The 26295-nt window shown below is 32.9% G+C and overlaps 1 protein-coding gene and 1 pseudogene across 1 annotated transcript in view; both read left to right on the forward strand.

Moving 5' to 3' along the window:
* Positions 1-26295, forward strand: part of UBR1 (ubiquitin protein ligase E3 component n-recognin 1) — a 113453-nt gene that overhangs the window by 16497 nt on the left and 70661 nt on the right. Inside the window, exons 3-13 of the mRNA XM_031672882.2 lie at positions 1159-1237; positions 5356-5466; positions 14244-14374; positions 16203-16341; positions 17292-17354; positions 17597-17720; positions 18023-18130; positions 18845-18933; positions 20500-20598; positions 21525-21682; positions 25985-26084. Coding sequence (XP_031528742.1) covers positions 1159-1237; positions 5356-5466; positions 14244-14374; positions 16203-16341; positions 17292-17354; positions 17597-17720; positions 18023-18130; positions 18845-18933; positions 20500-20598; positions 21525-21682; positions 25985-26084 — 1201 coding nt within the window. The remainder of the gene's footprint in view (positions 1-1158; positions 1238-5355; positions 5467-14243; positions 14375-16202; positions 16342-17291; positions 17355-17596; positions 17721-18022; positions 18131-18844; positions 18934-20499; positions 20599-21524; positions 21683-25984; positions 26085-26295) is intronic.
* Positions 3834-4152, forward strand: LOC140696725 (ubiquitin-fold modifier 1 pseudogene; annotated as a pseudogene).

Genomic DNA, 26295 nt, shown 5'->3' on the forward strand with positions numbered 1-26295 from the left:
TTTTGTTTCACTATAATTCTAGGTTTGACTGGTTTATGTAGAGTTAATAGTCATTTAGAACATACTACCTTTCTTTATTCTTTTCTCAGAGAAAAATCAGCTTTCGTATTTTGTGTATTTTGCTATATAGCATAGTAAAGTTCATTTATCTTGTTATCTTTTTAGCTGAAGCCCAGTCAGTTTCAACTAAAGCATAGTAGATATTTGTAGACCTCATTTCTCCAAAAGGGTCATGAAGGCATTTTTAAATTGTCACAACTTGGGGAATGGTATTGGCATCTAGTGGAAAGAGGTCAGGGTTGCTGCTTAAACATCCTATAGTACACAGAACAGTCTCTTGTATCCCCAGCAAATAATTATCCAGTTTAAAATGTCAGTACTGCTGAAGTTGAGAAATCCTGCCCTCAATAGGGTAATAGGTCATATATATTTGAGAGAATATTATTATGGAATCTTTGTTTCTTATTAGCCTTTAAAAGTTTATTTTTAAAACTTCCTAACCATCTACTCAACTTTTCTAAATAGAATATTTTAAAAATTAGTTTTGTACTCTGAACTAATTTATATTGTTGTTAATGTTTCCCTAAAAATATTAAATAAAATTATACATTTTAACAGTTTTTATTAGGAAAGAGATTATGAGAGATTGAATTTAATTTGTTCCATGAATATTCATTTAATACCTGTCATGTGCCAGGCACTGCTCTACGTGCTTGGGACATATTACACAAAACAAATAAAAATTCCTGCCCTTATGTTGCTAATATTCTAATGAATTTTGTCTTTAACCAAGCCTCATTTACCAGTGAACAATTGATGTCTGTAAAATATATTTGTAAGTGTAATAGGAAAAGGTGATGCAGAGAATAAAAAAAAATGCTGATCAGTTTTCACAAAACTAATTTTGAATTGTAACTTAATTTGAAACCAGGTGAAAGCTTCAAAAGTAATGAAGATAATTTAGGAAAAACAAAACCAAACATCCAGACTTATATATTCAAATATGGCTAAAATGGGGCTAACATTATTTGGAATTAAATTTTTAAAGCATCCGTTTGTGCATCATATAGGGAACTCATTCACATTATAGTATAGTCATACCTTGAGCATCAGTGGGAGTCATCTCATTTTTGGAATCTAATTTTTAATCTTTTTCAGGGACTGTGCAATTGATCCAACATGTGTACTCTGTATGGACTGCTTCCAGAATAGTGTTCATAAAAATCATCGTTACAAGGTATGAAAATAGATCCATAAAATCTCTAGATTAGCAGGAATCTGATGTCCACCTAGTCCAAATTCCTGACTAGCACTTAAATACCTGCTTTAACAGCTCTGATATGTGAACCTTTAGCTCTGGTTAAACATATGTGAGGCAGCCGCTTATAATTTTTGTTGAGATACATCATTTTTATACAAAAGATTATATAAAGCACATGAACAGTTTAAAGAATAACTATAAAGTGAACACCTGTGTAACCACTACTTAGATCAAGAAGTGAGACATTGCCAGTTCTCAGAGACCCTGCATTTGTCCCTTCGAGATCACCATCCTTCTCTCCCTCCTTGCAGTAACCTCTCTCCTGTGTTTTGTGATAATAGTTTCCTCGATTTCCCTTTTATGTTATCACCCAAATCATATCGAGTACTTTTATCTGTTTTTGAACTCTCTATAGATGGAGTCATTCTGCATCTTTTTCTTGTTGACTAGCTTTTACTCAGCATTATGTATATAGTTGTATTTTGTCCGTTTACCTTATAGTGTTTAATAATCCATGTTGTCTTTATTCATTGTACTACATATAAATATGTACATTGTTTCCAGTTTGGGGCTTTTATGAACAGTTCTGCTATGAACATTCTTATTTGTTTATTCTGGTACACATGTAAGGAGTTTCTCCAGAGTGTGTGTGTGTGTGTGTATATATATATATAATATATATATATATATATATATATAATATATGTATATAGTGTCTCTATATATATATAGAGAGAGAGAGAGAGAAGAATTACTGAGTCATAGTAGAGAATGTCAGACTGTTTTTCAAAGTGGCTATACCAGTTTATAGGTTCTCTAGCATTATACAAGGGTCCCCATGGCTCCACATTCTTGAAAGATTTGGTGTTGCTAGTCTTAAATTTTAGCCAATCTGTTAGGTATACAGTAGTATCACATTGTGGTCTTAATTTAATTTTCTTAATTACTAATGAAGTTGAGGGCTTTTGCCTTTCCTGTTAAACATTTTTAGACAGCCTTGTAATTTTGAGCTGAAATGTACTTCTCAAATAATAATATTGGTTCTGTGCTCTCGGCTTAGACATACATAATAATGGATGTATCTCTTTGTATATATAATATGCTTAAGGTCCTGTGTAAATGTAAATAACATCTTGAAGTTATATAGACTATGTCTCCCATAGAGCTGAAAGTGCATTTCATGTTTTAAAAATGTCTTCAACATTTCTGCTTCTTAGGAAATGATGGACTGTAGATATATGTTCTAGGTATTTTTATTATTGTGCACAAGAAAAAGCAAATTGAGGAGCCTATCATATAGTGTGGTTGAAATGTTTTCCCAGGATTGCAAAGCTAATACCTCCTGGCATTTACAGAGTTGATCATTGGCTGTAGTCCATATTTCCCAGTCATCTCCATTTGTTAAGGTTTTTCTTAGAGAACTCAGGAAAGAGTGCCAGAAGTAGAGACAAGGAGGAAGTTTTTAATTTCTTCTCATTTTAACTCTGGGGATTAAGGAGGAGAGATGTTGAGGGCTCAAGACCAGAATTTTCTAGTTCCGTAGTCTGTGCTTGCCAAACTTTGGGATTTTGTTTGCCAGTGCCTTTTCAGAAGACTTTGCGTAAGACATAAGGTTTTCAAGTTTTTATTTGGCTAAGTAAGTTCTGTTTTGATTTTAAAAAGGGCACATGAACAACAACCACAAAATACCTACCATTTCCTATCATTTTATGAAGACAAATTTTAATTTCAAGAAAGTAGGATAATCTCAGAATAGTTCTTTAAATTGCATATATATAGCTCTGTGAAGATTTTTCTGTGGACTGGTAAAACTTGTCTGTTAAATTTCAGGACCCTCTTCACTAAGCTCTCTTGGAGTATTTAAAGCTTATCAGTCTGCATCCCGCCACAAAGCACTTTGCTGGAGCATCCTTAGATTTATCATCTTTAGGTTTTTGCAGAGCTCTTCTTATAGAAGGTGCTTCCATAGCTTACTCAGGAACCTTTGAGTCATCAAAAGGATGGACAGTTGTGTAACGAATAAAAAATTATGTTTATAAGCCTTAAAAAAATATTACCCATCAAAAGTGAGTGTGAAGAGAACAGAACACTTTTAATGGGAGAATAAGTTGATAGAATCTTTATGGAATACCTGTTATGTGTGGTGAAATTTTAAAAGAAAAGCGAGGAAAGGAATAACAAACACAAATCAGGTAATAGTAACCTCCAGGACAGGTAAAAGGATGGGACTCTGGATGATCTCACAGGGAGCTCTAACAGTACTAATATGCTCTTGTGTTGGATGCTGGATCAGTTATACTTTGTAACTCACCTATACATTGTGTATATTCTTTTGTATAATTAAGAACTTAATGAAAGAAAAAAATGAAGTCATTGTTAAAAAAAAAAAGAATTGGAAGAGATAAGAAGAGGGGATATGCATTGCTGCCGAGAAGGGGAAGAAAAGGGCAATGATAGGGGAGCAGACCCAAGATTAAATACTATGTGAAAAAAGAACCAAGAAAAACCTTTAGTCATAGGATGATGCAACACAACTTTTGCATCACAGAGGAAATGAGGATCCGCCTCCACCATGTTGAAGGTTTCCTTTGAGATTACACTGATGTCAAGACCAGCTGTGTACTCAGTGTTCCCAAAAGTACATCTTTCACAGCAGTCTTAAAGTTTTCAGCAGAAGAATTTTAAGTTCTTGCAGTGACATGTGCAGTTATTACCAGTGATGGAATAGAAATAAATCCTGCACCACTGAAAATGTTTTTCTAAAGCATGATTCAGAACTGTGAATGATTCCTAGAGATCGTGTTAGAATTCATATCTGCTACTTGGAGCATACAATTACCTTTCACAATAAATATCAGTCTTTTTGTTGTAAAATTGTATCAGGCACTTAAAATACCATGAAAACATGAAAAGTTGATGAAATAACGAAAGGTGACTTTTCTTGTTATTTTCACTCTTCCTGTGAAGAGGGAATGTTTCTGCGTTGAGGGTGTCAGTACCACAGAAGATCATAGCCTTTGTTTTTACCTCACAAAACACACAGGTAGTTCATTTGGGGTAAATGGATCATCCAGCTGTGTTTTATAACTGGAGAATGCTGCTTACATCTGAAAACATCTGGAAAATTAATATTTACAAGTAGGAATCTTCTTATTTGTCCTTGAGTTAAAATTTTAAGAGGATTATGAATTGTACATGGCAGTTTACTTGAGTAGCATCTGACTTGCAGACAAAAAATAGTTGAATTCCTCATATGTCATTTATGATAAAGGATCATATAAATGAATACTTAGTGATCTTAAATTTTTTTCCTTTAGGTTGTTTTTAAGTGTCAAACTTCACATGTTCATATATTTTAATTTTTATCAAAGAGCCAAAAAGTGAATTTTGATCTAGCCCTTATGTGTAAAATATCCCATACCAAAAAGTTTTAGTTATGATCTTGCAGAATCCAATAGTTGTAATGGAAAGAATTGAAAATAAAGTAGAAGCATCAAAAAAAAAAACTTTTGAAAACAGGAAAATAACAAAGATACAAATTTGAGCTGTTTGTTCTGCTATGTGTAATGTGATTATTTTTGCACATTTCACAATCTTTTCTTCTCCATTAGTACAAAGTTTTACAAGGTATTATTTAAAAATTTGGGGGAAAAAAAGAAAATCGTAAGGATGAGAAAAGACAAAAAAAAAATTTATATATATACCCATGATACTTATATCTCCTCCTTTTCCTTCTTAATAGTCTTGTTTACATGGATTACAGTTTATGTTAACCTTTTCTTTTTTTTTTTTGCATTTGCAAAATATTCACAATAAAAACCAGTGACTCCCCTCTGCCCAAAATTAAAATAAAATAAAAACGTTGAGTATGTTTTAAAAAAGTATCATTTTTGAAGGTTCATTTTTGTTGTGATTAAGTATTCAGGATTTTTTTTTTTTTGGCTAACTAAATGTTTTTTGACATTTATCTATAACATTGAAAGCAATTAAGGTTGAAATAGTGAGGAGCGTTTATTATTTGAGTCATCTTTATCATTCCTCTTTGCTTTGTAATGTGTTTTGAAATCAAGACAAACTCATTTTTCATTTATCAGATGCATACTTCTTCTGGAGGAGGATTTTGTGACTGTGGAGACACAGAAGCATGGAAAACTGGCCCTTTTTGTATAAGTCATGAACCTGGACAAATAGGTACTACAAAAGAGGTAAGAATATAATTATTTTTTAAATTGCTTACTGTTTTAAGCTTGATGAAATTAAATAGAAATAAGTATCAGATAAGCCGAATTCTCTTGAGAATCCTGATTTTTATGTTCTAATATTTAAATAGGAGTTTTATTTGACTCTAGAGAATTTAAGGGTTTGATAATTACATTCCATATTTCTCTAAAGAAGGAATGAATTTACAGTGAAATGGAACTCAGAATACTTTCTTGTTAAGCAGTCAGTTTGATAAGTAAGAGTAAACAATATACGCCTGAGAGAGGAAATAGAAGTAATTATTAATAGGAGAATATAATGAATTAAAAAACAGTAGAATTGACACTTAAATTCAATAATTGCTTATCTTAAAGAAAAAGCCAGCAAACTGATCATCCTGTACATCCTTACCAAGAAAAAAAACAAAAACAAAAACTGTGAGCAAGCCCAGATATAGACGTTTGAAAAATGAGATGGGGAAATAACCGTAGAACCACAGATACAGAAGGATTATAAAAGGCTCTTTCTGTGACTCTGTGTTAATACATTTAAAAATGGATTCTTTTATCAGACAGTATAAAGTGCCATAATTTATTCAAAAACAGAGAAACCTTGAATTGTCAATAACTATTGAAGAAATTTAGAAAATAGTCACAGGAAAGTACTTACTAAATAATGCCATGTTCAAATAGTTTCACAGAGTAATCTTTTTTGAAACTTCAAGAAGTAAATAGTTTTTGTACTCTTTAAACTGTTCCTGATAACTGTATAGCCGTGAACACACCTAGGGTCCAGATTTTGATCTCTTATGTACCATTCCCCACTAAAAGAAATCAAGATTTGTGAAAATACCTGATTCCAGATCTGAGTTAGGGAATGTATAAGGTAAGCTTGTAAGGGTGGGTTTATGTCAAAAAAACTTAAGACCCAGCTTTAAAAGGCTCCCATTGACCTAATTGGACAATTGGAGCATTAAAAAAAAAATAGTAAATAACCACTAGTTGATCGAATAATATTCGAGATAAAGATCTATGGGTTCCCTACTAGTGAAACTTACACGAGAGCTAGATAGAATAAAACTTGTTTGTTGTCATGGCAGTGGTTGTTACATCAATTCCTTATTTTAAAAATTGGTGATTAAAGAGAATGAATTAAGCATCTATTGTGCCTTTTCAATAGGAATTATATTTCATTGTTAACAAGTATCTCAGTTCATTAGGTAAAACTTCTTTCTAGAGGAATTCTATCTAACAGAGGCATAATAGAATTAGAAAAATTAAAATTTTGCAAACTCTAAGGAAATATTTTAGACAAGGATCATTACTAGACACTAAAACTCTTAAAACTTGAGTTGATGAGGAACAATATTCACATGATTCTAAATTACCATCTCACAGATTACTTGTTAGTCACAAGGGAAAGATGAAACTTTACAAAACGTGGGGAGGTATCATACTGTGATCACCTGGAACCACTCATCAATATTAGTGTGATTATGAATAGTAGGGTGATATGACATAATGAGCATCCTCTTATGATGTAAAATAAAGTACATAGTTTAACATCTGAAAATTAGTTAATTTAATATGCTATATAAATAGAATAAAAAACAAAACCACACAATCACTTCAATACATGCAGGAAGAACATTTGACTAAATCCAACACTTTCATGATAAAAAGACTTAACAAACTTGTAATAGAAGAGAACTTCCTTAACCTGATAGAAGGCACATATGAAAAACTCACAACTGTATTGGATAGTTTCTAAGATCAGGAATGAGGCAAAGATTCTACTCTTGCCACAGAGATACCCATTCAATATTGTACTGGAGGTTCTGGCCAGGGCAATTAGGTAAGCAAAAGAAGAAAATGACATCCAGATTGGAAAGAAAGAAGTAAAACTAGCTCTGTTTGCAGATGATATGATTTTGTAAAAATAAACAACCCAATTAAAAAATGGACAGAAGACCTGAACAGACATTTCTCTGATGAAGACATATATATGACCAGTAGGCACATGAAAAGATGCTCAATATTGCTAATTATCAGAGAAATGCAAATCAAAACTACAGTGAGCTATCACCTCACACCAGTCAGAATGGCCATCACTATAAAGTCCACAAATGATAAATGCTGAAGAGTGTATGGAGACAAGGGAACCCTCCTACATTGTTGGTGGGAATGTAGTTTGGTGCAGCTACTATGGAAAACAGTATGGAGATTCCTTAAAAAACTAAAAATAGACTTATCATATGATCCAGGCAATTCCATTTCTGGGCATATATCCAGAGAAGACTCTAATTTGAGAAGACACATGGACCCCAGTGCTCATAGCAGCACTATTTACAATAGCTAAGACATGGAAACAACCTAAATGTCCATTAACAGTTGATTGGATAAAGAAGATGTGATACAAACACACACACACACGCGTACACACACACACACACACACACACAGGAATACTACTCAGCCATAAAGAAGAATAAAACAATGCCATAATTTACAGCAACATGGATGGACCTAGATATTACCATACTAAGTGAACTAAGTCAGAGAAAGACAAGTATGTCACTTATATGTGAAATCTTTAAAAATGACATAAATGAACTTATTTACAAAACAGAAACAGATTCATAGACATAGAAAACAAACTTATGGTACCAAAGGGGAAAGGTGAGGGAGGGATAAATTAGGAGTTTGGGATTTGCAGTTACTAACTACTATAAATAAAATAGATAAACAAGATCCTACTGTATAGCACAGGAAACTATATTCAGTATCTTGTAATAACCTATAATGAAAAAGAATATGAAAAATAATATATATATATATGTGTATAACTGAATCACTGTCCTGTACACCAGAAACTAACACAACATTGGAAATCAACTGTATGTCAATTAAAAAAAAATTCTAAGGAGCCCACTAAAAAATTGTTAGACCTAATAAACAAGTTCAGCATGATTGCAGGATAAGAGATAATTATACAAAAATTACTTGTATTCTATGCATTGGTAATGAACAATCCAAAGATGAAATTAGGAAAAATCAAGTACAAAATCTAATTCAAAAAGATGTGCACCCCTGTGTTCATTGCATCATTGTTTACAATAGCCAAGATATGGAACCAGCCTAAGTGCCCATCAGTAGATGAATAGATAAAGAAGCTGTGGTGTGCATATATACATACATACACACAGACATAGACACAGAATGGAGTATTACTCAGCCATGAAAAGAATGAAATCTTGCCATTTGAGACAACATGGATGGATCTAGAGGATATTATGCTAAGTAAAATAAATCAGACAGAGAAAGACAAATACTGTATAATTTGAGTTATATATGGACTCTAAAAAACAAAACAAATGAACAAACATAACTAAACAGAAACAGAGTCATAGATACAGTAAACAAACAGGTGGTTGCTGGGTGGGGGATTGGGAGAAGAAATAGGTGAGAGACATTGAGGTGTAAACTTTTAGTTACAAAATAAGTAAGTATGGGTATGAAATGTGCAGTGTGGGGAATAAAGTCAGTAATTATATAGTATCTTTGTATGGTGACAGATGGTAACCAGACTTACAGTGACCATTTTGAACTGTATAGAATATACATTTATTATCAAATACACGTTGGATCACTGAGTTGTGTACCAGGAATTAACATAGTATTGTAGGTCAATTATACCTCAAAAACAAACAAATTCTTAGAAAAATAGATCAGAGGTGGATAGTGGGAGGAGGGGGAGTTGGATGAAGGTGGTTAAAAAGTACAAATTTCTATTAAGATATATAAATACTGGGGATGTAATGTACAAAATGATTAAAATTAACACTGCTATGTGTTATATATGAAAGTTGTTAAGAGTGAATTCTGAGTTCTCATCACAAGGAAAAAATGTTTTTTTCTTTTTTATTTTGTATCTGTATGAGATGATGAATGTTGACTGGATTTATTGTGGTAATCATTTCGTGATATATTTAAGTCAGATCATTATGCCTTACACTTTAAACATATACAGTGCTGTATGTCAATTATATCTCAATAAAACTGGAAGAAAAATTATATGTAAAAAGAAATAGATTCAATGTTGATTATGTAAAGCAACAAATTCAAATGGATTCTTGTAATTGAATTTGGATAAATTTTAAAAGACACATTTTAGGGTTGGATCTTCATCCAGTGACCATAAATACAAAGTAAGTACTAAACTTTTTTAATCCAAGGAAGAAAATACATTCTTGTGAAAATATTTAGGTTTGCCAAAGATTATGTCTTGTTAAAGTGAAACAGTTTATATGCCCAATTATTTGTTATATGGTTTCTGTGTAAATCTTTATAACTGGACAAAGTCACAAAATTCATTGTCAGATATGAAGTCAGTTTAATGTTGACTTTATACAACAAATTTTGAAAATTTCCCATTCCCCCCCCCCCATGCTTAGGAATAATTTGTGTGTTTTTGTCATTTGTTTAGTGTTTGAGTAATTGAGTAATTTTCCATATTTTTTATTAGTAAAATTTTTAAAATAAAAACAGAGATATCAGTAGAATAAAACAACTTTTACCTAAATTTAATAACTCATTATTTTTCCATGTGTTTCTTTTTTTGTTGTTCAAGTATATTAAGTTAAACAATAGTCATCATGATATTTTACTCCAAAATACTTTAATATATATTTAATAATTAATAGGACATTTTCCTGTCTACTCATAATACCATTTTTATAATCAAATAGCAGTAACAATAACTTTTAAATGTTATCTAATATCTTGACTGTATTCAATTTCCCTAATTATTTCCAAAATGTCTATCACATTTGGTTATGTCTCTTAAGTCATTTACATCTAAATAAATCTCCCATCCCTACCTTTTTTTCTTCGTGACAGAGGTCAGGCCAATTTTCCTGTAAAAAGTCCATTGCATTCTAGATTTATCTTGAAATGTCCTACATACTGTATTTGTCTCCCTTGTGGTATTCTTTATCTTGTTCGTCTCTCCCCTATATTTCCTATAAACTAGAAGTTAGATCTCAAGGTTTTATTAAGTTCGTGTTGGACATTTTTAGCAAGAATATTTCATAAGCGAGGCTGTGTACTTCAATCTTTTAGCAGCTTGAGATAAGTTCACATACCATATAATTCACTAAAAATGTACCATTCAGTGGTTTTTAATATATTCATAAATATATGCAACCATAGTCAGTTTTAGAACATTTTCATCAACTCAAAAAAAAAAAAGCCTTTAATGATCCCCCAACAAGGCCTCTACTCTTCTAGACCTGAAAAATAACTAATCTACTTTTTGTCCCTGTAGATGTGTCTATTCCAGACATTCCATGTAACTATAATCATGCAGTATGTGGTCTTTTATGTGCCAATCAGAATAATAGCCAAGTTCTCTTTTTGAACTTGACAAAGGAATCAGAAGTTCTTCTGGAAAAAATTATGAGAATTGCCAGGAAAAGATGAAAAGAAGAGTTATGAGTGTGAATAAGTCCAGCCGACTTCAAATGTGTTGAAGAGCCATAGTAACCTAGACAGTGTGAAGTTGGGACTGAAATTCAGATCTTTAGACCTAACTCCAGCACTTTATTTTTTTGTCATGTGGGAGGTAATTAAGTTTATTTATTTATTTATCATTATTATTATTATTATTTTATAGAGGTACTGGGGATTGAACCCAGGACCTCTTACATGCTAAGCACGCACTCTGCCACTGAGCTGTATCCGCTACTCCTCCAGCACATTTTTTTAACCTTGAATTTGAGAATAATTTCAAATTTATAAAAAGTTGCAAAATATTATGAAGAATATTCATATACTCTTACCCATCTACCTATCATTAACGTTTTTTCCCATAAACTTGTCATTCACTCTATTTTTTTAAGTTTTTTTTTTAATTGAAGTGTAGTCAGTTTACAATGTGTCAATTTCTGGTGTACAGCATAATGTTTCAGTCATATGTCTGCATACATAGATTCCTCTTCATATTCTTTTTCATTATAGATTACTGCAAGATAGTAAATATAGTTTCTGGTGCTATGCAGTACAAACTTGTTTATCCAGTTTTTGTGAGGATTTCCCTTGTATTTCTAACTGTAGGAGATAGTCTGCCACAGTTTAGTAGGTATTCTGTGATAATTGTTTCATTTGTAGATGTAGTTTTTGGTGCATTCGTGGAAGAGGGTACAGCTGTGCATCCTTCTACTCTTCCATCTTGGCATCTCTCTCTACTCTGTTTTCAGATTGCCTCCTCTCTGTTACTCATTTACTTCTCCTGAACCAAAATGATTATTCCTTCATTTGACAATACAAAATTTGCTTGATCAAATATCACCAAATGTCCAGTGCCTGGAACATTCTATCCAGTTTTAACCCTTTCAATTCATTCTCTTGTTTTTGTTTTATTTAAAGAAATGTTGTACTTCTGACTATTGCCATTTCCACCTTGAATGTTTTTTAAAATGTGTTAAAATATTTTAGCATATAGTCAGAAGGCTTTGTGGCTTGATTTTTATATTCTCTTCATCCCATAACTAATCATTCTAGAAAACTGTTTTTGTACTGTTTTGTGTTTAAGTAGCTGAAGAATCCTCAGGAGTTAAGTTGCCCACTGAGTGTACAAAACTAACCTCCCTCCTCCTACCTAATGGGGTTCCAGTCTCTTTGGGGTTTTCCTGAGTCATATGGCCTCAGAACCCTGAATTTAGTCCTGAACTAACCTGATTTTCTTGGATTTCTTTGGGTTTATGATTAGATTCAAAAGGTAATTGGTCATTCAGGCTTATCCTGAAGGTAAATCTGGATGTTCTGGAACTGATTCATGATCTGAATGGACACTTATGCTAGCATATAACTAATCAACTGCTACCCAAACAGTCCGGTGTACTTTGCTTTTGTTTCGTCTTTGCTTTGGTGAACATGAAATCCATACTCTGCCAGGTGAAGTGTGTGGCATTGTGCCAGCCATGATAGGGATTTACTAACTGTAATTAGAGCTGGCTGATACTAATCAACCAGTCATCTAGCATTTGGTAGTATCTTTTGAAGTATATTTAAAAGCAGTTTCTCTCTAGTCCTGCAGTACATTTCTGGGTTAATTACTAAGGTTTTTAAAAATCTGTTTTGATTATAGCCCTTTTGTTCCCTTTCATGGACCTTCTTATTTTCTAAGCTATAAATGATTTATTTGAAAGTTTCTGATGTACTTACCAGACCTCTTCTGAAAAACTTAGCCTCTAATCGATACAATACGGAAGTAGTGAGTAGATTCTTTTAACTCTTTGCTTCAGACTACTTTTTTGAAGAATTGAAAGGAAGTATTGAGCTAAAAAAGATAAGAAATAGGAATGCAGTGTATTAATATTGTTCTTAGTACCTTTGACACTTTTTAAAATCTCTAGCAAAAGCTTCTGAGCAAAATCTCCAGAGAAAAGGTGACATATTGAAGAAATGGTAGAAATTAAAATTGTAAAGCACTGGGGAGTGAGAAAGATTAGATGTAAAAGATTAAATGCATAGGTTAATGTTTTGGTCGCCACAGAATAAAATACAGTTCATAAGTATAGTCTACAACAGGTGGGTTAAAATTAATATTAAATGCCTTCTACTGAATTTCTACTGGGTTTCAAGTGGGTATGTCTTAAAGAGCTACTGTATTTCTTTTCCTGCTTACTCCTTTATTTAAAGAGCTTGTTGAGATATAAATTATATGCCATATTTAAAAATTCACCCATTTAAAGTATACACTTTATTAGCATGTACTTCATTCTTTTTTATGGCTAAATAATATTTCATTATATAGACATACACCATTTTATTTATCCATTCATCAGTTTATGGAAATTTGGGTTGTTTCTACTTTTTGGCTATTATGAATAATGCTGCTGTGAACATTTTTATACACATTTTTGTTTGCACATATGTTTTCATTTTTCTTGGATAGATACCTAGGAGTGAAATTGCTGGGTCATATATAACTATACTTAACATTTTGAGCATCTGTCAGACTGTTTTCCAAATTGCATTGTTTTGCATTTCCACCAATGTATACGAGTTCAAATTTCTCCACATCCTGGCCAATACTTACTGTTACCTGCCTTTTTGATTGTAGTCAGTCTAGCAGGTGTGAAGAGATATCCCACTGTGATTTTGATTCATGTTTCCCTAATGGTTTATGATATAGAGCATTTGAATGCATTTTTTTAGCTGATTGGTTTGAACAGGCCTTCTATCAAGGAGATGGTATTCTGTAATGAAATGAACATTGGTTTTTGTGAGAGTCAAAAGACTTAGATTATAGTCTTGCTTTTTGTATGTTTATAGGCTCTTTGAATGGGATCTTTATCCTTTAATTGCCATTAATTCTCTGCCTTTCTTTATAGAGTGGCTGTGAGGACTAGTTGAAATAAATAAATGAGAAAAGTTTTTGTAAGCTGTAGGGAGATAACCAATCCCTATAACTGATTGTTCTTTGATATTATAATTAGGTTACTCAGGCAGATAAAAACATTCATAAGAGAGCATCGTTAAGTGGGGGGGGAGGCTCCATGGTTCTGCCTCCTTTCCTTTCTGTCATCTGTAGCACCAAGTTGGCCACAAGGTATTAAGCTAACTGATGTAAATAACAAACTCTTGAGCTGAACTTAAATTCGTTTCTGGAGGATGGTGTGATGAACCCATTGAAATTATTAGTATAAATTAACATTATCTTACTCATCCACTTACTTGTATACTATGTTGATAGTATGTTTTTCTATATTTTCTGTCAGAACTTCCGTTGTCCATTGAATGAAGACGTAATTGCCCAAGCCAGGAAAATATTTTCTTCAGTAATAAAATACATTGTAGAAATGACTATATGGGAAGAGGAAAAAGAATTGCCTCCCGAACTCCGGATAAGGTGGGGAAATTTTTTAAAAGGGAGAAGTTTTGGTGATGGTTATTTATATTGCAAGCAAGTGTTGGAAAAAATGTCTTTGTTGTTGTTATTTACTGCTTAACTGTCATTTTGAAAATTTTTTATTAAATTGCCTCTTGGAAATACTTCCAAAATGTCCATTTATGTGAGATGCTCTGCTAAGGCACTATACAGCAGTTAAGCTAAAGGAAGAACCTAATCAGGAACTTCTGATTTTTAAGAAAGAACATTTTGGGATTCTTGTTTTAAATGGCTTATAAGGACCTTGCAGCCACTCATCCCAGTAGAGAAGTGAATTGCCCCGTTTGATCCTGGCCTGAACCAACCTCCAGGTTCCCTGAGAGGTTTGTGGGCGATGATAGAGACTTCGGAACAGTGTGTCCTTCTTCAGTCCAGGTCTTTAGCTCTTTTCTTGATTAAAAAGTCCGATGGTAAGAATAAGGAGATAGCCCTTTGTCCTGTGCTCTGGTATCTAGGATTATTTCAGTTGTAGGGGATTTAACAGTTTATTTAGCTAAAACCCAGCAACTTCTAACAGTCATAAGTCTTTCAGTGACAGTAACATTTGCTCTTAACTTACAAATGCAAAAGAGAATTCCAGACCCAATATGAAATACAGTTTGGGCCTTGTGGGGATTTTTCTACCTGTTTAATATTAGGAATTTTACCAAGTTGCAAAACAAATCTAAATACAGTTTTTTGAGTTTCCTGGATTTGTTTGTATTCTTTTAGGAGAGAAAATTAAGAATTTTAATTCTTAAAGACATTAAATGTATTGTTTTGTCTCTTACTGGGCCATAAACTGCTTGGAGAAATGAAGGCCATTAGAGATAGTGTCCACAATGGTTTTAATTTCAAATAGTTTGATAACATAAGTCAAGCACTTTAATAAACTTTGTATTGGTAAACGTAATACTAGCAATCTGCTTGTCTAAAAAGGGTGTGTTGCTTGAGTGTAGTTGTGTATGTAGATAGCTCTGGACTTCAGATTCACAGATCTGAGTTCTGTTCCTCACTGCTTATTGATTGGCATTGGGACCATGGAGAAATCTTTTTGAGCACCCATTTCCTAAGCTATAAGAGGCCCAAGAAAATCTGCTCTTAGAGTTATAAGGATCAATTGAGTATTTTGTAAAAGCTTATTGTAACAGTTAAAAATTGATAATAACATCTGACATTTGTGTAGCCCGTGACAGCCTTTTTCACATATTTTATAAGATCTTCACACCACTCTCAAATGTAGATATTATACTCTTCTTAGGGATGGAAAAGGTGCTTTAATTTCAGCAAGACTAAAAGCTTAAGTGATTTGTCTAATGTCTCACAGTCAAATGGTAGTGCTATCACTTTAAATATATACACTTAAAAAAAACTTTAATGTACTATAAAACCAGTGTCACTTAAATAGAAGGTAAAATCAAAAATAAATTCAATGAAAACTAAATGTTAAAAAAATCTAACTATCTATTGCCTGCTTGAAGGTTGTGAGCCCGAAGCCTGTCAAAATAAGAGATTGGCAGGAGTTAAGAGTGGTTTTAAAGACATACTGCCACTAACTGAGAGTAGTATTTTACCTCTGAAAGTAATAAGAAAAGTTGGGGGGAAAACATTTAATCAGGGTTTTTAAATTCCATGGTACCATACCACTTAAAATCATATTGTATATTAGTGTTTAGTGGCATTTTTCTATATGTAGGAAATTACATGGTGCTGCTTTGACAGATGGCATATATTATTTTAGGCTATTTCATGTTTCCCTTTGTTTATTTGTTGCAGTGTCTGAATATGTATCTTTTTTTTAAAAAAACAGAGAGAAAAATGATAGATACTACTGTGTCCTTTTCAATGATGAACACCATTCATATGACCATGTCATATACAGTCTACAAAGAGCTCTTGACTGTGAGCTCCCAGAGGCCCAGTTACACACCACTGCCATAGACAAAGAGGTTTGTGAGCTTTATTTGAATTATTATACTGTCTTCCATCAGCTTCCTGCAAGATGGGTGTTGACTCTCCCTTGCCAAGTGCCTTCGTGTTAGGTACAACCAGTCTCTTTGTTTATTCCTTATAGCTTAAGTAAATTGGTTAAACTTGATTTTTCTTTGTGTATATATCATAGTTTTAGATTCGTAATTTTCCTCTTTTATTCTAAATAATTAGTTACTGAATATATTTGGCAAAAAAGTAACTCAACCTCAGTCTGTTTCTATAATTATTTATTGAATGAATGAATCAATTCATGAATTATGAAAATTGGTCATTTCTGAGGTTTTAACATTTATTAAAACTATTTTTGGAATATTTAGAGCATTGCTCAGCTTTTCTTTAACACCCAACCAAAGCAAAATGCGTTCCTCAGGTATATGGAAGGAATAGTAACCTAATCCGTATCCTCAAGAGATGTATAATATAGTGGAAGAAGCATCCTGGTATTAGTAATTAGTATAGTGATTATAGGGCTTGAGAAATCAAAATCCTGGCCACATCTCTAACCCACTAGTGGATCACAAGTATGTTTTGGAGCACACGTTGAGGAATTTTAAGTTCATTCATGAAAAGTATTTAAAACATATAGCAGAAGTTTAGTAAACCTAACTTACTATTATCTGATAGAATTAGAATACACTTCAGTAAATAAAGAATTGACATTCTTGCCAAGCAGGAAATCTGGGATCCTTAAGTGTAGAAATTCCCTACTAGTGGTATTGAAAGTTCTGAAGTTGTGTAAAGTTGCTAAACATTTATATTTATCATTCCAGTAATTGTCAATCTTAAGAGTTTTAGCCAGTCAACAAATGATTGATGATCACGAGCTTATTGGGTCTTTGGGTTACATGTAACTTACTGTTTGGAATTGACAGTGTACTGCCTAATTCTCATGTCTGTCTCTAATTAGGGCCGTCGGGCTGTTAAAGCAGGTGCTTTTGCTGTTTGCCAGGAAGCAAAGGAAGATATAAAGGTAATTTTCTGAATTAGGGTCAAAAAGAGGATTTAAGATGAATTACACTTTACAAGAGCTGAAATAAAATGGTTATATTGTTGAAGCGGTTTGACATCCTAAGTAAAGATAGGATTGGAGCATTTAGAACCAGAGATTTGGAACTGCAATAATTATATGACTTCTTTTTTTGACGAATAGATTACTTAGTTAAAACAAAAATTTAAAAACTAATTTGTTTTTAATATTCCTTTAATTTGTAGAGTCATTCAGAAAATGTCTCTCAGCATCCACTTCATGTAGAAGTATTACACTCTGAGGTTATGGCTCATCAGAAATTTGCTTTGCGTCTCGGGTCCTGGATGAATAAAATTATGAGCTATTCAAGTAAGTGTATGCCTATTTTTCTTATTTTTCATAAAATATTATTTTAAAAAATAGCCACAAATTTAAAAATGTCACTGAGTATAAAATAAAATCTCTTTGTTTTTACATTTTATTTTCAGGGTTGCTTTTCAAGAGCTGTAAATAGTATTTTATTGGCTCTTGATTCTTTGATGTTGATAGAATTGCTCTTGACATCAAATGTGGGAGGATTGATGTTATTTTTTTCATATATTATTATAGGCAATGTATTTTTGGGAGAAATACTACAAGAATAAAAATTATGTGACTTCTTTTGTTTGTAGGTGACTTTAGACAGATCTTTTGCCAAGCATGCCTCAGAGAAGAACCTGGCTCTGAGAATCCCTGTCTCATAAGCAGGTTAATGCTTTGGGATGCAAAGCTTTATAAAGGTAAATAGATCATTACTTATGCTATTTGCCATGAAGCAAAGGAAGATTATGACCTTAAAGTGGAGTTGTAATCTCTTTTGTTTATTAAATCAGTTAACTTGATAAGATATTATACTTTCAAGGTGAGGTTAGCCAATCAATATGTATTCTTCTCTGTTAAAATCCAGGGATAATTGCCTTTTAATTATAGTACTTTTTCATTTAGTCAAGTCCAGTAAAAAGGAGTGTGTGTGTGTGTACATATATATACATTATATATATATGCACATATATATATGTAGTACTACCATTATAAAAGCTATGTTAAAATATTTTAACGTATTTTTAAATGTTATTTTTATTTTTAATAAATAAAATCTAGGTGAAGAACCAAAAGTAAAAGGTGAGAGAAAGGCTAAAGGGAATGCAGAAGAGAAACTACAGACTAAGAGCAGTTTTTAGTGAAACAGAATGAGAAGGAATGGAGGAAGGTTGGGAGAAGTAGAATTAAGATGCAGTGGTGAGAGGGATACAGAAAAAGAGGGAAAAAGCATTACATGTATGTATTTTAAATTCTAGCTATTAAATATTAATGTAACAAATGCTATTACTATTTGAGTCCTTGAGGTCTATTATCATGTGAAATATTTTTATAACATTCTGCCACTACTAATAGCTGGAATGTTTTTTTTGCCTTGGTGATACTCCCCCACTTCCTCCCAAAATGATCTATAGGTGCCCGTAAGATCCTTCATGAATTGATCTTCAGCAGTTTTTTTATGGAGATGGAATACAAAAAATTCTTTGCTATGGAATTTGTGAAGGTAATTGTTCTTTATAAATAGATATCAACATATAGAAATAGAAAACCACTTTTGTAAGTGAAATAATAGTGGGGAAAATTAGAAAGCAAGAATTTAATTTTATAGTTCATTTCTTTGTTAATAAGTTCATTTATTTTCACATTTAGTAGTATGGAAACAGTAGTCTGGGAGAGGAGATTGGTGGAAAATGATCTATTACTTGCCTAGACAAATCGATGGGAAGTTATCACATTCAAGTATGCATTTATCCTTCCTAATCAGTAAAATTGATTGTCAGTAAAATTATAAGAGAAGTGACTAGTTGAAAGGTATAGTAGGGAAAAGGAACAGATACACAAGCTAAAAACAAGGCAGGTTGATGGGCAAGAGTTATAACACTTAACTATTTGGGGCTAGAATATAAAGATAAATCTTACAGCTTTTTGATATTATTTTATTGATCTATGGTATATCCTGTACATTGTTATATTTTTTGTATCTTTCTTTCAAGTTAGATTAGTTAGAACATGTACTTCTTTGATCTTCTACTTTGCCTTATACAGAGGTATCCAATAAATACTTGTTAGTTTACTCTGATTTTGAGTTGTAGGCAGTGCTGTAAAACTTAAGACAGAACAGAAGTAAGACCCAAGATGAAACTGGAAGCAGAGAATGAAATAATGATTGTCATAGGCAAATGATACTGTGGGATAAGATACCCGCACTTCCTGGATTTTATAATTAGATTGTTAAAAGTAATTAAGACATTTGGTTTCTTGAACGGTGACGGCAACTCAAATTACCAACTATTCTTCTAAAACCCTGTAGAGAGAGAGAATATTGGACCATATGTGTGATCTGAAATGAATTTTTCCCTTTACAGCAGCAATTCTCCCTACTTAGATGATTTTCTTTTGGTACACCATGGTTACCTCTTAAACTTTGTATGAATTCTAATGGATACAATTAAATATACAGGTCAAGGATCTAACACTGTGCTTACACATAATAGATAGCTGCTTGATACATGGATACATGACTAGATGTATTATTAATTTTGTTCTCCCAGTATGTCAGGGTTGATTTTCAGCTGGTATGTACCAGTAGGGATAACAAGTTATGTACAGCCAACATCCATTCTGTTTAAGACCAAATTGAATCTAATGGTTCATTTTCTGGGTCATATCACTTTTTAAATACTTTAAATATAATCCTGTCATGTTCCATTGGGGTAAAATCTGCTAAAGATTGCCTCAGATTCTGTTTGGAAAAAGGATATACTACACCTTTGTAGTCCTCTATGATTTTTACCTTTGTGTGTGTATGTATATGTGTGTGTTTTGTTTTTTAAAATAGTTCTCACTTCCAACTATGTCAGATGGGGCAGTTGAATTCGTATTTGCTCTTTTGTTATTCTCTTCCTAGTATATTTTTGTTGACCATAGTATACCTCCTCTTGATTAATAGGAATTGTGATACTTGTCATCTTATACATAGAAACAAACACAATAGCTGTTAAAATTGGGATTTTAAAAATTTTTAGTAGTTATTTATAATTGCTTCTCAACTTATTATTGTATCTTTCAGTATTATAAGCAGCTGCAGAAAGAATACATCAATGATGATCATGACAGAAGTATTTCTGTAACTGCACTCTCAGTTCAGATGTTTACTGTTCCTACTTTGGTATGTATTGATTGGTCTTTGCAAACTTTCTAAGTAATACTTGTTTTGTCATTTTAAGAATTTTATTTAGTGTTGAATGAAATTAAAATAATTTCAGAATCACTGTGTTGGTCTAATTCCACTTGAAGAGTGGAATAATACTTCAGTGATATCTGCATGTGAATAATACTTTAACAATATCCAAGGACTAGATAACTTGTGGAGTGGGAGTGATGGCATTACCTTGGTCCAAAAGTCCTGATCCTTGCAGGTGAAGTCCAGAGCTGTTTTCTCAGTTTTTAGAGTAACTTAGGAGCAGTGCCTTTTTAATATCAAAAAAATTTTTTTTACTGTTCTTTAGGTTTTTTGTGTTGTTATGGGAGTTAGGGGTAAGTAAGTAAGTATGTACGATAAAGCAGGAGAATATAATTGTCAGGCGTTGGCATGAGATGGTGCTGCATAGGCCTGGGAGGAGTGTGGAGGATTCTGCTTCCTTTTCATACTGCTACTTTTCCTGTTTCTTCCAGGCAGTTTTGTCACCTAGTCCTACTTTCTCTTTTCAAAGGCCAGAGAAAAGGATGGGAAAGAGAAGTTAGATTGCGAGTAAGGGGAAGATGTCAGAGTAGATAATATATACCGTAGAAGTCTTGAAGTATTTGTTTGTTCTACTTTGGTCACTGTGTGGTTACTGAATGATAAACATTCATGTAGATAATCCGTGTAATGGGCTTTAAGTATTCAGACAGATGTTTTCCAGTTGTGGAGAAGTAATGAACTTTTACTTTTAGAAAATAATTTCTCAGATTGCAGTTCTGTGAGACTGAGGGCTATGTTTGATGCTCAACAAACATTTACTATAAATGACTTACCAACAAAATTAGTACATGAATTAAGTCCATACTACAATGAGTTAATACTAAAGACAATATTATTGACATATTCTGCAGGCTCGACATCTTATTGAGGAGCAGAATGTTATCTCTGTCATTACTGAAACTCTGCTGGAAGTTTTGCCTGAGTACTTGGACAGGAACAATAAATTCAACTTTCAGGGTTACAGCCAGGACAAATTGGGAAGAGTATATGCAGTAATATGTGATCTGAAGTAAGTTGTTTGAGTCAAAAAGTGAAGGTATCTGTTAAATACAGTTGTGCTTACTCTGTCTTATAAATAAATCTTTTGATTTTCTAGGAATCTTTATAATAACGGCAAGTGCAAAGAACTAACTGTTATTGTCATGTCAATAAATGTTTTAAGAGATGACTTCTTATAGAGTTAAAACTAAGTTAATAAAGAAGGTACTAAGGAAGGGCCTCTCACAGGAATTTAGGGTCTCTTGGGGTCACTAAATGAATCTCCATCGTAATTACCATGCCTTCCACTCACTCCCATTCATGCGTTGTGGTTCTTCCCTTCTTGTATAGACTCTTTTGCTTAATTTCAGATGACCTTGTTGATGTGAATTTTTTTTAACTCCCCTTTTCATATATATAACCAAGTTATTTGTATTCATCAGGGGTTTCTTAAGTTTTTCTCCCTGAAGAGAACAAAGAGTTTCCTTCTCAACTAAAGTTGGAATCACATAGTAGATCACATTTGGAATCATTGGACCTAAAAGGAAATAAATTTCTATTTGTTTTAGAAATAGATAGTGAATATTATAAGGATTATGTTTATTTAGAAATAGATGGTGAATATTATAAGGAATATGTATCAACTATTCAATAAGTCATAAACTTCAAAAAATTCTTTTAAGAATATTTAAGACAAAATATGTTTCATTTCATTGCTATTTTAAAGAAGAGCTCTAAGGTATATATATGATTATTTATTCTAGTCCATAAGGGGGAGAAAATCATTCTAATTTTGTCCACTTCTTCTAGTGACCATGTAAAGTATAGAGAGATGGAAAAGGGTTTCCAAGCCAACCTAGAAATGGTTTAGTTTGAAAAATACATTTGACAGATTTCTAGAACTATGTCTTGGATCCTTGGTATTACTGAAAAAAAATGCTTCTAGACCTTTTCAAATTCTTCCATTTCTAAATAAGATTATGACATGTAATCCTTTCTTTAAAGTTCAGTAAATTGTTGCGTTAGTACATCTTTAATACAAGTAGAGGTAATTCAATAGTGAATTACCATTTAACCAATGTGATTCATAAATTATGCATAATTTATAACATGCAAAACAAACGAACGAAATACACAAACACTCCAAATGGCAGTACTTACAGTTTAGTGTTAAATCAGTGTATTTTTCATTCCTTGGTCTACTGTATAGCAAAAATTTCTTTACTGTGGCCCTCATTACTGTGAAGTATCCTTACTATTAAGTTATATTTATATCCAGAGAAGTGGTGCATCATCACATCATTGTTTTATCGTATTTTATGGATCTCTGACTAAAGTTATTCTCTGCGGTGACTAATATAGAGTGAATACATCCCTAGATATTCACCCACATGGTAAAACTTTAAGGTCCCTGGTTGCGAGGGTAACTTTAAAGTTTTCTCACTCTTCTGATGCTTACAACTTCTCTCCTACATCCTTATATAAATAGAGATATCTCTAATGACAAAGAGAAGGGAAAATTGACATCTTTTGAGCACCTGTTTAGCAGATACTGTGCCAGTCTTCTCATGTAATTCACTCTCACAAGGGTCCTGTGTTATTTATTAGAAATTGCTATGTGCTAAGGAGCTTTACTTATTTACCCTCATTTTATTCTTGCCACATTCTCATAAGGTAGGTGATGTAATCTTTATTTGTAGATTATAATTATTTGCCTAAGATCACAAAGCTAGTTAAGTGGCAGAACTTACATTTGAGACTAGCACTATTTATCTCGTTTTCCTTTCACTACATCGTATAGCCGCACAGACTACATAAACAACAACAAAGCATTTTCTGAAACCTGGCCTAAAGCGCCAATCAGATACACCCTTCATTTAACAAATAATTATTGAGCCCCATTTCTCATGCTCTCATTGTACAAATTTTGCATTCTTTCTTACTTTTCCCCACATACTTAACTCATTCACCGCTTCTTCCTGAAACCCTGCTCTTAAAAATCAGTAAGAAAAAACCACAAATACTTAGTTCCTTTTAGTTGTTTCCAGAATAAAGTGCAGATTCATCCAGAACTTGTAGCTCTCCATAGTCTCACCTTATATGCTACTTGTCTGGATGTACCTCAGCATGAAATGTTCATTGGTACTAACAAAAGTTCTGTTCAGCCTGCCTCAGGAAATTCTCTCAAAGCAGTACATTCTAACCTTTGGCCTCTTCCAGCTTTTAGAAAGTTTGTTATTTTGTATTGAACTCTTTTTGTAGCTTGCATTCTGTGGTTCTAGCTCACCCTTTGTCCATTCAGAACGACTTCAATGCTTGTTTATCTTGAAGTATTTTTAAAGATAGCGGGCATATCTACCAAGTCTTTGTTAGGTTAAGTTGCATCATTTTCTTTAAATATACCCATTTCCTATTTAAAATCTCTTCTAAATTATTATTTTTCTCTACTGAACCTATTTTAGTTGACTGTATACCACTTAAGGTATATGCCAAGAAATGAACAAAGTACTCTGAGGTCTATGTAGTAGAAGGACAAGATTATCACTTCCCTCATTCTGAATAATATTCCTCTATTAATTTAGTTTGATTTGTCACTCACTTTAAGGAAGGCATGTATTGGAGTGGAAATGAAACTTAGAAGAGGGATGCAGTTGAATCTTGGTTGTATTAAGTGAATATTATCTGTTTATTACTCTAACCTGTTCCTTCCTATTTCTGGAAAGTACAGCATACTTTGAATCCAAATCACTCTCTTCCTCTCCTACCCTGTCCCACCCTTGTCTTCCACTGCTTTTGCCATCTATTTTTATCTGTAGACTGCTTTTCTTTTCCTTTTCTTTTCTTTCTTCTTAACTCTTACATCTTCTCTACTTGCTAGATCTGCTGTAGAGGTCAGGCATGAACTATGTGAGGTTACTGGAAACTGGAAGTGTAAATTCTCTTTAGATCAGTGCTTCTCAAATACTAATACGAAGGCAAATCATTTTGGGAGCTTGATAAAATGCAGATTGCTGATGCTTCTGATTTGGGTGCCAACCTCTGAGTAGCAGTACTCTAGAATAAACAGCCAGACTTTAATGCCGTTTGTTCATCATGATAGGTTTTAAACCTTAGTCTTTTTTGGTTTTACTTTAAAAGATTTAGAATGTAATCAGCGTATTTTGGTTATTTCTTTGATAATGTCCTAATGATTATATTTTTAATGGATTTTCAACATAATGATATTTAGAGAGACGGAAAAATTAAACCACAGTCCCTACTATCATTACAAATAAAACTTTTTGGCCATCTTTTTGTCTTTTTTTTTTTTAATGTTTTACATTACTTCCTTTGTGCCTTTTTTGGGGAGCTTAACACTGGATTGTAGTGTCTGGTGTATATATCTTTTTTTTCCCTCTACACTTTGAACCTCAGGGGTAGGGTGTCTTGTTCAGGTTTATGTTCCCTGTACCTTGTGTATAATAGCAATTGATTTGCATTGACTGAATGAAAAATAATTTTTAATAATTGTTAACAATAGCTTCCTGAGAAGTCATTTCATGATAAACATTGTTCCCATTGGGTATGAAGCCAGTCCTTGTCTTTAGAGCCAAAACTAATGTTGGTCTTGTAAATTGTAGGCTAAAATGGGTCTGTTTATCTCTAGAAAAAAGTACATTCTGTTAAGTAAGCCAAGATAGCATAGGTGCTTACATTCTTCTCCTGGGTTCTGGGCTAAGAAAACCTGGAGGTAGGAAATCTTCCAAATTCTGAACCAGCACAGAATATTCACACAAAGTTGTACAAATCTCCAGTCATTACATACTGAGCAGCACCAACAAAACTGTTGAATCTCAGGCCAAACTCCTATTATGTGTTGCAGATTTTCTGTAATTCTGGTGACTGCATTCTTTATGGGGGTATGGTGTGTAATGCACAAAAATATTTTACAATTTACAAAATACTCTGAAATGGTTTGCACAAACAGCATACATCTTGTGTGTGTAGTTTTGACATGCATTTTGAGGATGAAGGGATTTCAGCTGGCCCTAAGGGTGAAGGGTATGAACAATTCTACAAAATCTGTACTGTGATTGTCCAGCTGTGATAGGCTAGGTTCCTTCTAGGTTCACTTAATCAGACTAACTTTTGAGTGGAGAAGTTAGGCTTAGCTTTGACAACTGCCTCTCATAGAGCGTTCACATCTTGCTAGTGTAATTCTCTAACTCTGCCTAGAATTGTAAGAAATTAGAATGCATAATTTTGATGCATCAGCATTGTGTATAGCCCTGAGAACCTTAAAGTTATTTCAGAATAGGGAAATAAAATGTTTCTTTGTCTCTTGATATGGTAGATATATCCTGATCAGCAAACCCACAGTGTGGACAGAAAGATTAAGAATGCAGTTCCTTGAAGGTTTTCGATCTTTTTTGAAGATTCTTACTTGTATGCAGGTATGGTAGTTCTAATGTACATCAATAAGATAAATTTATTTTTAAAAATTTAACCCCAGTCTTTCATATTTTGCTTTGTTTTGTTTTTAGCAAATTATGGTATTTATTTGAGGAAGAATAAATCTAGCAAAACAGAAATAAAATTTAAACACTGCCTCACCTATCCTGCATTAATAATAGGTCTTTCGAAATACCTTAACCCCTGCTGTTA

The sequence above is a fragment of the Vicugna pacos genome, chromosome 6, assembly GCF_048564905.1.
Source record: "Vicugna pacos chromosome 6, VicPac4, whole genome shotgun sequence".
NCBI lineage: Eukaryota > Metazoa > Chordata > Mammalia > Artiodactyla > Camelidae > Vicugna > Vicugna pacos.